Genomic DNA, 12,644 nt, shown 5'->3' on the forward strand with positions numbered 1-12,644 from the left:
AAGTGTTACATATGCATATATGAGTCATGGTTCAATCCAGGTGAGTGTGTCATTTTTCTGACAATACAGTCACGTCTCCTGATATGTATGTTGCGCAGGATTTGTATCCATATTCTTGGCTAGCTGTGCCCTGCGGATTTACCCACATTACTCCGCTCCTGTTGGTCTTAACGTGATGCTATAGATAGAGATAACAGTGAATGAATTTTTCAAATTGGACCAGTAGTTCCTGAGATTAGCGCGTTCAAACAAACAAACTCTTCAGCTTTATAATATTAGTATAAATGTAGAGCCATAACGTAATTAAGCGTTGGACCCACAGAACTATATAATATAGTTCTGTGGTTGGACCACCGACAATGTTATGTAGTTTGATGAGCTAAACTTGGTTAATAAACGTGTCAAGAAAGTCTCGTAGGAGGTTCTTGTAATGGGAATTAAATAGTCTGAAGTATTACCACGTATTACATATATTATACTGCGAATATTAACTACTTACTTTTTGGTATTGTAGATTCCTAAACAATTCGAGTAAATTCTATATTTCACAAGAAAAAAGTATGCTCATTGACCCTGAATTTTATTCGACTCGTTAAATGCGTTCATTAGACAATTTAAATAGGAATCTAGTTCAGCAATTTCGCAAAACATTAGAGCAAGCACGTTTATTATTAAACGATGTTCGTAGATCAGTTTGTTTACTCAGTATAAACGATAGTTGGGTTAACATTCAAATAATTGAACACATTTTGGCACGGAAATGATTTGTGAAAATAATCTATCAATTATTTGATTTAATAAGTAGGTAGGTGAATATGGTCCAAACCTGGGTATATGCGATTTGCTCATTGCTATGTTTTTTTTACAATAGGTAGGTACTTAATATATTCAGATTACAATACTATGAGTAGATAAGTATGTATCTAAAGTTTTGGGTTTGATTTTTATTTGGTAAAAACTACATAACTGCACTAACATTTGTATTGATGGTATGATTTAGTGCTATCATAAAATTTGTTTTAAATTAAACAGTTAATTTTAGAATAGACTCCAGTTTCACATCATATAAACTGTAAATGAGTGGAGAAATAGGTTTGCGATGTAATTTGAGGAATGAGTATTTAGTATTGTTTACGACTTCTTAACCCAAACTAATATTTCATTATTTTGCAGAAGCATTAACTATTTAGTGATGAGTTACAAATTTGTGGTAGAAAAGACGGTTTAATCAGATGCATTTAAAATAAAAAACCTTATATGTTTAATTTAAAACCACGTAGTTTTACCAAAATTATTATTTACATCTCATAATAAACGATGTTAGATTTATTTCAGCAAATCTGTAAATATGAATAGACGTTCGGTTAGCGATGGCGAAACATCGAAACAGGCGGGCGGTGCCGCGAGACAAATTTAGACTCTGGCAACCAACCCGTGTTAGGGTGTCTCTCATAGCCTTGCTACTAGGATGAGTATATCTATAAACTCAGAACTAATTTGGAAAGAGAAAGTAAGGTGTTTTATCCTACACTGTTTGGTTCTGCTATAGTAGTAAAATAAGATCATAAAGCACTAATAGAAGCTAACTCTACAGTGTAAAGTTAGCTTCTTTAGTGCTTTAAGATCTACACGCACTTTGCGACATAATTACGAATGATATCGCGATAATAATAACGACGAACTGGGAATGAAAATAATAATATCGATCCATAGATCATATAGCGTTTATTCTTTATTAGATATATGGCTACATACTACGTCTATCCTGCATAAAAGAAATATGCCGTTATATAAAGCTCTCCTATAGATACATATCTCGGAAAATCAACTTGGAAATGTCTGGAAAAACCAAGAAATTATATGCACCATACACCATACGAAGCTTTTCTGCGCATTATGCAATGTGTTAAGACTTATTTTAGTTAGTCAGAAAACTTCTCGCGTGATACACACATCGGTGGTCATAGTGTTGTTTGTTTGTCTTGTGTTGTGTTAGCTTGAATTTGTAGGCGTTACTTTTTTTTGACAGCCTATTGTAATCTGACGAAACGTATGAGATATTTCGTTTTTTTTTAGTTTCTGTGTAGCTTTGAAAAGCATTAAAAAATCTGAAAAATAATATTAATTTTTCTTTTATCTGATTTTGATAAAATAGAGCTTGCATTATTATTACGGATGCGAGCGTAACTGCGGCTTCAAGTTAGAAAACATTGTTGTTTCGATATTTTAATTTGAAATACGTGATCAAAAATAACAGTTAAAAATACAATTTTGTAATTCTAAATTCGAATTATACGAGCTTCATAAAAGTTGTATGGGACGTATTTATCTTTTTGACGATGGATTTATAAGAAACATTGCCTATTGCGTTAGTAAAAGTGTTATTGTACACTTTTTAAGGTTTTACTTAGTTATATTATTTTCAAAATAAGTAATAATTTCTCGCTCGAGAAAGCTTTTTTTGAACTTTGTATAGTTACTGTTAGGCTTAAGGCTGATTCTATGAAATGTCATCATAAAGTATTAAACAATTAATGAATTGATTTAACTTAGACGCATTGATGATTCATATAAACATTACGAATATTATGACTTTGTTAAAATTAAAAGAACAAATGAAGGCTATTACTTACGCGAATAACGTTTATTTGATTCGATATATTGTAGCAACGTACATAAAAACGCCGTTAGAGCGAATTTTGCCTTCGTAAACAGAACACGTGAAGTATTTTGCCTGGCAACGGTTTTTAGAGCTATTTCTGTAAAAAATATTGTAGAACATACTGCACCTTATTGCTTTAACACAAGTGAATAAATTCCTTTGCATAGTTTATGCTCTGAAATTTTAAGTAGTGTAAGTGATCTGAATTTTAAAGCCGCGATTTATCTTAACCATTCTTCCGTTACTTTATCAATTTAAACTCTATTATAAGAAGGATACGGTATAAATTAATAAAACAATACAATTTTTGGCACAACTACACAGAAATAATTAGTCATGTCTTCTATGTGTCTCATATTGACGTCAGATTACATGTAACATTGTAGTGACAACGGGCGGATTCAGTAAAGTGTTTCTCGAATATTGGAAAATCTTACACTAAAGTGTCATAGTCGGTACAAAACATTTGTGAACCGCAAACAGTGAAAATGATGACGATAAGCGAGAGTCAGTTTTCCTCCAACAAAATGTCGAGTATCCACAAGATAAATGATCGAGTGGTCCACAAGGACGCCTTCGACGACGTCAAAAGCTCCTCCAGTGTGAACAGCACCCTCATCACAAAGCGTGGTTTCAAGCCTTCAGACATGTTTGACCCTCAAAAAAAGGAATTCCTTACGAACCTCAGTTATAAGTTATTCCCTGTAAGTTGGGTAAGTTGATTTATTTCAATTAGTTATAAGCTTCTAACCGGGTGTGCTGCAAGGAGGCGTATTGGATCCCCTATTGTATGGTATATTTATATTTGCTACATATCACCTTATTACGTATATTTATTTATATATTTGATATTAATTTAATGTATGTATATTATAGCCTACCTAATATAATTTTAAAGCACAAATTAACAAATAAATTATAGCTTGAGCTAGTTTACAAAAACAATGACATCGATTTCAAAAAGTAGCGTTATCTTTATTGAATTCAAAATAATGTATTCAAATTTCTTATCGAGGTATATATGCATGAAACAAACGATGTAAAACCCACGCTGAAAAAAAATTTCTAGCCCATGAATCATCCCAAACACTGGTGTTGAATACGGAAGCCAAAATCTCGGACAGACAACATTTGATTTACCTACATCAAAGGGTTCAGGAATTAATTACTAATATGTTGTAAGCATTAAGACTATAGAGATTGCAGTTTCTTCTGGCGCGTCTCCAGAGCTGGTGAAAATAGATTCTAGTAGAACCTTGAAGCGTAGACAATAGTTTATGTAGGCGGAATCATGACAACAGTGATCGAAATTATTTATCAACACTATGTAAGGATGCGATGTTCCCAATATCATTGTAATTGGCTAACAGTAAAGGCTAGCTCATTACCATCTACATAAAATACTGTTAAACGACTGTACAATGTACATGACTGTACAATTGAAAATGTTCCCTTACATCGTAACGTGGTTTGTAGATTTTAGATCTATTCAGATAACGTAGCGTAATTATTTCATTAAAACATTTCTTTTGTCTCAGAATTTAGTTATCTTTTATTTAAAATGTTTGCACTGCAGTAAATCATAAAATACGCATATGTAGGTAATTATTTCACTACAAACAAGGCAATGATTATGAACATGCCTTAATTCGTTTATGTATGTAAATATACAATAGTTAATTTTATTTTGAATGATTAATGATCACAAACCTTGGCAAACATTTAGGATTAGGTCATGTTAGTAACCTAATTATATCTAGTTTGAACGTGATGATATCGCGATGAAAGTTTGTTAAGTTTTTAATAAAAAATAATAACTAATAAGAGAGGATTAGTATACGAAAAGAAGTTTGGTGAATAAGGAAAAATATACGTTTATACGAAAATTATAAGTAGTCCTAATTATAAAACCTATAAGTAAAGATGCATGTGTATTTCATAAATGCATTTTTTAACAAATATTCGCATAATGTGGTAAATGAAATTCCTCGTGGAGGAAAAGATAAGGGACCATGTGTTACATCTCCTTTGTAAGCTTTTCTTAAAAATTGTCTCATTTATCTATATTCTCTACTAGGGCTTTCATCTTATTATAATAGACCTATAGGCCGTAATTTTTTTATTATAGTATATTATTAACAAAACACGACATCTTATTTACCGACCATGTTCTTTCGACGTAGGTAACCTATTTCATATATTGAATAAGACGTTGATTAATATATCTAATAACAGCTGGAGCTAATTATGATATACTGATATTGGCTAGTGATTTTATGTACTTAGACATCGACATAATTTTCGTTAACCTAATTATCCACCTGTTTTATTTACTAAGTGCGACCTAGGACTGAACTGAACACCGGGCATCGAACCCAACGCCAACACTGTTAAAAATAATGCCTGGTTAATTACGTTCAATGTACAAGAGTTACAATGACCTGAGTACTTGAGGTTACCGAAAAAATTTAAGATGATATGAATATTGATTTACGATTGAGATATATTTAAAAAATGTAATTGTTCAGCCGTTATTTTACAAAATAAAATTGCTAAATAATTAACATTTAGGTAAGTATTCTTCTTGATATTAATTTTTAAGGATGTACATATTAAGATTTGTTATAATTTTAAAACACTTTTTAGCGTGAAATTTTCATTATCTCCTAGATATCTTGCCTTCATCAGAAAAAAATAGGAAAAACCCCCGAACGCTACAAAAACTACATCTTTTAAAATTCAATGTACGGACTTTTGCATACCGATCGTACTTTACATAAATTAAAGACTCAAAAACAAAAGAGATGTTTCGAGAAAAATTCAGATTTCTCTCATGGATCATTCAACAGACGTGCCGCCCTCAATCCACAACACAAAAAGTTAAGATTGCTGTTTATCGCTACCCGGCATATTTGGCTCTTGGATTCGCGCCAAAACTACTGTCAATCTAAATACAGATTACAAAACGACAGGCAGCAAGCATGCATAAAATGATGTTAATTAATTTAAAAAATGTAATAAAATTCTATAACAAGGATCATCGATATTGATTAACTAGATGTTGATCAAGATATAAAATTTATAAGATTATGCAGGTAATTTCAATGTAAAGTATCATCTTAAAAAAAGTATTTGATAAATCAACATATTCAATATTTAGTAATTTTGTTTAAATAATTTTAAGTCATAATATACTTATTAGAACGATCCATTGGCGAAGTTTTTTTTTTGTAATAAAAAATAAATTAATTTAGTGAAAATTATCACTGACACAGAACGATGCAGAGCCTTCGCAGGATGCAACTTTACCGCCACCGGAGGAACCTCTTGTAAGAAAAAAAAAAAAAAACATTAGTTCCATTTTGTAAATACGGTCATTTTGACATTATTGGCAAAAGCCCGTGTATATACGATTTTTTTCTCTTGTGTAGAAGTAAAGGGTACTTAATTTACTGTACAATACTTTTATACTACTTTATTTTTAACACTGCAATTATTTAAATTTTAACAGTTGTTTGTTTTGCTATTTATTACTAACAATTGTTAACACGTTTTATGTTTTGTTAATATTTTATAACAACGAACGCATCCTGTAATTATAATTTTAATTACATTCATTTTCATTACCTTGGTAATGTAATAAATGTTACTATACAGTACCTATTTTGAAAAAAAATCGAAGTGTGACAGGAATTTGCATGAATTTTCATTTTACTAACTAAGCAAAGGTAGAAATAATTTTTATTCTACATAATTTATGATTAAATATGTCTAATAAATTACACAGTATATTGTAATATACTGCTTTAAGTATGAATTAAATTGTGAATCGCATAAAAATATGCGTATTTTCTCTTTCTTCTCCTATTTAGTTAGTGCCTACCTAAACTATTTTACGAAACTATATTTTCTTGTTCTTTTTGTGTTTAAATAGATAAAAATGTCTTGTAGCAGACTGTGAACCGCTGTGAACGATATTCTTTTATGTTTATTTGCATTTCATCAAATTCAAAGCGTTTATGAGCAATGACGATAGTTTTTTTTATGTAGGTACAGTAAATGACATCAGAATTACACAGCAATGCCACACTTTACAAACAAAACAATTCACAAAATTAAATACCTAATTTTATTACTTAAAAAGTAGATAAAAAAATATGTTTATAATTATTATCTATATTTTTTAATTTTTGCTTATGTTAATTTTAATAAATTTGTTGCATTAGAAGACAATTCTCTCGCTATTTCAAATATTTTGTGACTATATAAAGAAACAAGAGAATATTAACATCGACTTTTGCTATATCCCTATATCTGGGTCTTGGAAGTTCACAACTTAGCCTTTTTACACATTTATCCAGGACATTTATAAAGTAACGTTTCTAAGTACATAATATAAAGTTACGAACCAAACCAAACACTTTAAACTAAATATAATTTAAATTGTAGACACACTTAAAACATAGGTAGTGACGGTAGTGTAGTTAATTTTCATAGAATTGTAGACTGTAGTATAGACTGTAGTAGATCTATCAAAACACAATTTTAACTAAATGCCTAAAAATTAATCATAACAATTTCAGGAAGACTTAGAAAACAAACCAATCATCGTGGGTGATAAGGAAGTGGACCTTAACAAGATATTTACACCAGCGCCTGATGCAGAGGAGCATATCATCAAGAAAGATCGTAAATTCGGTAAGATTTTTTCCAATGTTGTCTAGTTACCAAACCTTGGAATACTTTTTTTTGTGTGCAAATGCAAAAATATACCTAAATTAATTAAAAAGTACAATATACTACCGTACCTAAAGAGTTTTACTGCATATTATCATTACGAGTTCAGTTTCTTATTCTGGAATACCTACTATAACTTATACATTTTGTAGTATTTTCTGTTTTATTTCATATCCTTAGACTTTTAACTTATTTTCATAGAACATTATAGTATTAAATTGTCTATGACATGGGATTCTATAAGCTCCTAGTTGTGCAGTGGCATTTTCATAATATTTCATTACAGCTTTAAAACTGTTACTACCATGTGACATTTGTTCCGCTCGTGTTCCGCTCCTATTGTGTCGATATGTCCATCATTTTCGCCACGCTCCAGGAAGAGTTTATTTTAAAACTGACAGATTATAAAATGTCAGACAGCGTGGCAGACAGATTGATACCAGACTTGAAGTGGCTCTGCTTATTTGTAGAGATGACGTCAAGGATTAAGCTTTTAGGTTGCAAGCTTGTGATAAGATCCTGTGAACAAACTGGCAACTCGTTATTATGAGTTTCTGTTAAAATAATGCTTAAGTAAGCTCTTCACATACGGAAGATGAAATGTCTCACGATTAAATCCACATTAGATTTAATAGTAGACTGACCTAGTTTTAATGGTTGTTGTTGAGTAGTGCTGCTGCCCCCAAGGTTGCCCAAATAATAATGCCTTTCCTTTAATCACTTTATTACTCTTCACAATATATGTGTTGTTAGAACTAGCCTTTAAGCACTACTAAATATAAATAATAATTCTAATAAAATGTAGAAAGCGTCGGGGAAACAATGTGGACGCACACATATACAAAAGCTCGGTCAGCGAATTGCATATGTGTGTCCCCACATTATTCCCCCCCTTTTTCAAAAAAATTATACACTCCAAAAATAATAATTCTAATAAAATGTAGAAAGCGTCGGGGAAACAATGTGGACGCACACATATACAAAAGCTCGGTCAGCGAATTGCATATGTGTGTCCCCACAGTTGTTAATGATGTGTGGTGAAAGTTGACAGGATAGAAGTTTTCCTGAAAAAAATTGGTAATTCGTATTACTATGAAACAAATAACAAATATTTCACAACATTTGAGAGTTCTTTATAAACTGACTCAACTATAGTTCCTCTTAAAGCTTCCTGCGCAGTTACGTCTTCTTCGAAGACATTTCAAAATGCGTACAGTTTAAATTCTCCATGGTTCATGGCTGTATTGTGACGATAGATCTTATTAATGACCAGCTCTATTTCCGATGTTTGTTTCTTGTTGTCCATTTGTTTGGTGCATTTTGGCAACTCGCCAATGCGCCAAAACTTCTAACCATACGCTTTTAATATATTCTGGTAACAGTGGGCATTAGAAAACATTATTTGACGCAATCGCCTTCATTTTATTATTTTATCAAGGCGTTTGCTACGGCCTTTAGCTCGTTGTAAGAATTAAGACCTACTTTATTATTTAAATTCTTTTAGAATAAATACGTTAGAAACACTATCTAATCAATACCCTAAACCTACGTAATAATTAATGCATTTATGCGTATAGCTTGGCTCGAAATGTGCGCTATCAGCTATAGTTCCTTTGCCATTGTCGTCATATCTTATCGCTCTTGAACCCAAGTTCAGTTCAAAGTTATGAGTCAGCCTTGAACTGGAGGTTATACTCAGAAGTGTTTATTGAATAAATTAGGTCATCAGATTTAATTAAAATGTATTGCAGTTTTCATAGAATCCTTGTAATCATCAGCATAAAGATCTAAACATACATCCGCCAGCTGTCTATCTGACCCAGTTATTTTGTTACAATAAACACTAACACAAGCGTTTTTTACGGCTGTCATCACTTTAGAGTTTAGACTATTCGTAACAAAAGTGATAATGTTAAATATTAAAAACTTTTCTTCCTATCCTATGTTGCTTTTTCCTTGAGCTGGGGTAATTATCATTTGAGACTTCTTTTACTGTTTTTTCTGGAATCTAGTAGTAATAAACAGGTCCTTCGCTTCTCTTATCTTTATTGTCCTCTGTAAAATCATTAACTTTTAGAAGGAAATAAAGAATTTCCTAACGAAATTTCCAGAGAAAACCTTCGCATCATCAGCATTCTACGTGCCAGGCGTGCACCCCACAGTCAAGGAGCAGATGGACCTCGCTCGTGCTATCTCCAAGTCGCTATCTGACTCCAGCAACCACATGTCCAAGGGGCAGAGCATGTATGTGAATAGGAAGAAGCGCTCCGTCAAGTGGGTGCATGAAGGACGAGGTATGATTCGTTTTATCTGTAAATATATGTTTTTAATGTTATGTAAATATATGTTTTGATTTTCTGGGGGTTTTTGAGGAGATGTTGAAGCCTCCAACGAGGAGATTTTTTTAGATAGGCATTGATTATTATTAACTTTCATAGTTATCATAAATTCGTTTTTTATTTCGATTTCCACTCGCTGAGCCCTAATTTTCCGGTTCTATTTCACAAATCCATGAAATCTAAAGATTTAACTAATTAACGTCATGATTTTAATCGTTATCTAGTTGAGAATAAATTTTAATCTAGAGACAACTAACATTTCAGGAAGAAACACTTCTAACTCGTGCTCTACGCCGACACCGGTCGCCAACCACGACACGCCGTACCGTCCACCGTCTAGTCTCCGCAACCAAAAAACATATCCCAAATCCGCATTAAAACATACATCGAACATACCGAAAATGGAACCGTTCCCAGTCTCACCGCCAACAATTACTCTACAAAACGTCGAAATCCCAGTGCCTTTAGCGCCGACGAAATTAAACGATGTCTATGCTTCTCCAAAAAGCCCGCGCTTACCGCTTGTCTCTGGTCCGAATTTCAATGTGGCGCCGCGCGGTTGGGGCGAAATGAAAGATTACTACAGACCCGTCTCACTAGATGGCGTTGGACAAACAAAAGGATTCACAGACTATTAAAATAAAAGTCGTGATGATACATTTAACGGTGATTACACACCATGGTTAAATCAATTTTTGGAATTATGAACAATACGTGATGCGACAGAGGAAAAGTGTACGATAAATAAATGTACCAAAATAATAAAATCATTCGAAATTATTTAACAGTAAATATGGCAGCTGATGTTAAAATTTATTTCGCAAACAGCTACTTATTGACATAAGTTTCCTATTAATTAATTTATTTACTTAATTATGCTAAGATTAAATCTAAGATCCCTTAGCCTTAAAGTATATTTTAGCATTTAATCAACAGTCAAAGTGCGTTATATTTTTCTCTACTTTCATAAGTTTAAAACAAATAAGTCGAATAAAATTTGGGGTTTGAATTTTTCTTAAAAATCGGTATTTCATCTAAAAATTGATTTTGATATGAAAGAACAAAATATCAATAACATTCTAGTGTATTATTAAACATGCACACTGCACGGGCTAATCATTTTTTTATAAGGATTAGCTCACTCTATCTAAGGATAATGTCCTAGTCTCTAATTAAAATCAAAATTAATATTAAGTTATTGACATAAAACGTACCCTTGGTACTGATATTAAATACATATCAATCGATATCAACAAACCCTGAAAATGATTAGCTAGTCATAGTTTATTACATTTGAGGTTAATTTTATATATTTTGTTACAAAGATTATTATAGTCTATAAAATTATCTAATATAAATTATTATAACGAATACTAGATATACTAACTGTTGATAACATAATGTACGATTTATTTTACGTTACCAAATTTTTAATACACAATTTGTATTTTTTGTTTTCTGTAATTATTTAAGATTATTACAAATAAATGTCATAGAGAAAGTTTTTGTTTTATTTCATCTTTCCTGTAATGTACCAATTAATAACATATTAATTAGGTACCTAAGCTAGAATCTAGATAATGTTCATCATGAAATTGGTACCTACTTATCCATTTCGTATTCGATATTAAACTTTATGAAGGTTTTATTTTAATATAATAATATCTATAGACAAATAATGTGTATAATCTATAGACAAAGTGAAAGAAATTTTCAGCAGTTCCCATACATTTTATTTCACATAAATTTTGTTATCAAAGCAATTGTTCGAAGTGACGTCCTTATCAGCTGTAATTCTGTGTCCTCATTGTGCAATACAATGACGAGCTTTATTTTCAGTTTCAAAGTGAACTTTCCCTAAAAGCGAAGTAACTAGAGCAAAAAAAAAAAAACAAAAAATAAATAAAACCTTTCTTACTACATATAAATGTATTGGATATTCATGTATAACTATAATGTATGATTTTTGGATATTTCTCGTTATATTTTTAAAAGTTATTGTCAATTTACTCTTTAGGTAAAGTACTTTCGATATCAGTTATAGTGTGGTAATAGTCAGATAAAGTTTTTTGATATCAGTCTGTAATAGTAGTTACCTACGGAATAATCGACTGATTACACCCTGTATAATATCCGTATAGGTATTTGTTATATACCTAATATTCTTCAATAGTTTTCATGCGATGTGTTGAACTTTGATTTAGCTCTATATTATTTACGTAACAGTCGGTCAATATAATTCACCCTATATTTATTATCAATTACAAAATAAAAATATATAAAATATCTGCGGCTTCTTCCCAAAGTCCATCGCCTCATAAAGTAATCCATAGAAGATGCATGCACAGAATAATAACTAGTAACTAGCCATGGTTAATAATTATGGTATTACGTTGAGTTACTATGTGTATACTCAATGTATTATACCATAATAACATAGTAACTCAATGGTATAATATGAATGTGCCAGTCAGTTCAATTTACGGCGTAAACTGTCTGGAAATAAGAGGTCATAATATGGGCCTGTATCTTCTTTATCAAGATTTCTGCTCTCCTTGGCAACTCATAGACAATCCCCTCCCAAAATCAGCAATAATACAAATAGATATGTAGCATAAACCAATAATTCAAAGCAAGGTAACGCATACAGTTCGCGCCTTTTTACCTTCAGCTAGAATAATAGTATAGATCCACTCTTGTGCAATAATCACGTGTTGAGATTTGTGGGTTCCTTTCGAAAGGTTATGTTGTAATGTCTGTAAATCTGGGTGAGCTTTCAAGCGCAGTAGGTATTTACAAGACAATGCAATGTTATCACGGGTACAATCAATTATTGTTGCATAGAAAAAAAACGCTTTGATTATTATCTATAATAAATACTAATTAATAATATTATAAAGCTGAAG

The 12,644-nt window shown here is 31.5% G+C and overlaps 1 protein-coding gene and 1 long non-coding RNA gene across 10 annotated transcripts in view; both read left to right on the top strand.

Moving 5' to 3' along the window:
- The window catches only part of LOC149477708 (uncharacterized), a 298,415-nt gene that overhangs the window by 69,519 nt on the left and 216,252 nt on the right, over positions 1-12,644 (top strand). The gene's annotated exons all lie outside the window — the stretch shown is intronic.
- On the top strand, positions 1,920-11,228 carry LOC149477710 (uncharacterized). 9 transcript variants are annotated; one of them, XM_089710113.1, is made up of 6 exons: positions 1,920-1,971; positions 3,049-3,366; positions 5,938-5,991; positions 7,246-7,360; positions 9,511-9,693; positions 10,003-11,228. In XM_089710113.1, exons 2-6 carry the CDS (start codon positions 3,151-3,153, stop codon positions 10,374-10,376), a joined length of 942 nt encoding a protein of 313 aa, XP_089566239.1. In that variant the 5' UTR covers positions 1,920-1,971; positions 3,049-3,150; the 3' UTR covers positions 10,377-11,228. The 9 variants fall into 9 exon arrangements, with proteins under 9 accessions (XP_089566239.1, XP_089566237.1, XP_089566238.1 ...); XM_089710111.1 differs by having other exon boundaries at positions 1,930-2,005; XM_089710112.1 differs by having other exon boundaries at positions 1,930-1,968.

Source organism: Colias philodice, chromosome 24 (genome assembly GCF_061535455.1).
Source record: "Colias philodice isolate Cphi_HAF_F1 chromosome 24, ilColPhil1 Martin Lab GWU primary, whole genome shotgun sequence".
Lineage (NCBI taxonomy): Eukaryota > Metazoa > Arthropoda > Insecta > Lepidoptera > Pieridae > Colias > Colias philodice.

Excerpts from the sequence above, each read along its gene's own strand:
- LOC149477710 (XM_089710113.1), top strand. The coding sequence starts at position 3,151 with ATGATGACGATAAGCGAGAGTCAGTTTTCCTCCAACAAAATGTCGAGT. Across the intron at positions 5,992-7,245 it reads CGCCACCGGAGGAACCTCTT|GAAGACTTAGAAAACAAACC; the intron begins GTAAGAAAAAAA and ends TAACAATTTCAG. Across the intron at positions 7,361-9,510 it reads CAAGAAAGATCGTAAATTCG|AGAAAACCTTCGCATCATCA; the intron begins GTAAGATTTTTT and ends CGAAATTTCCAG.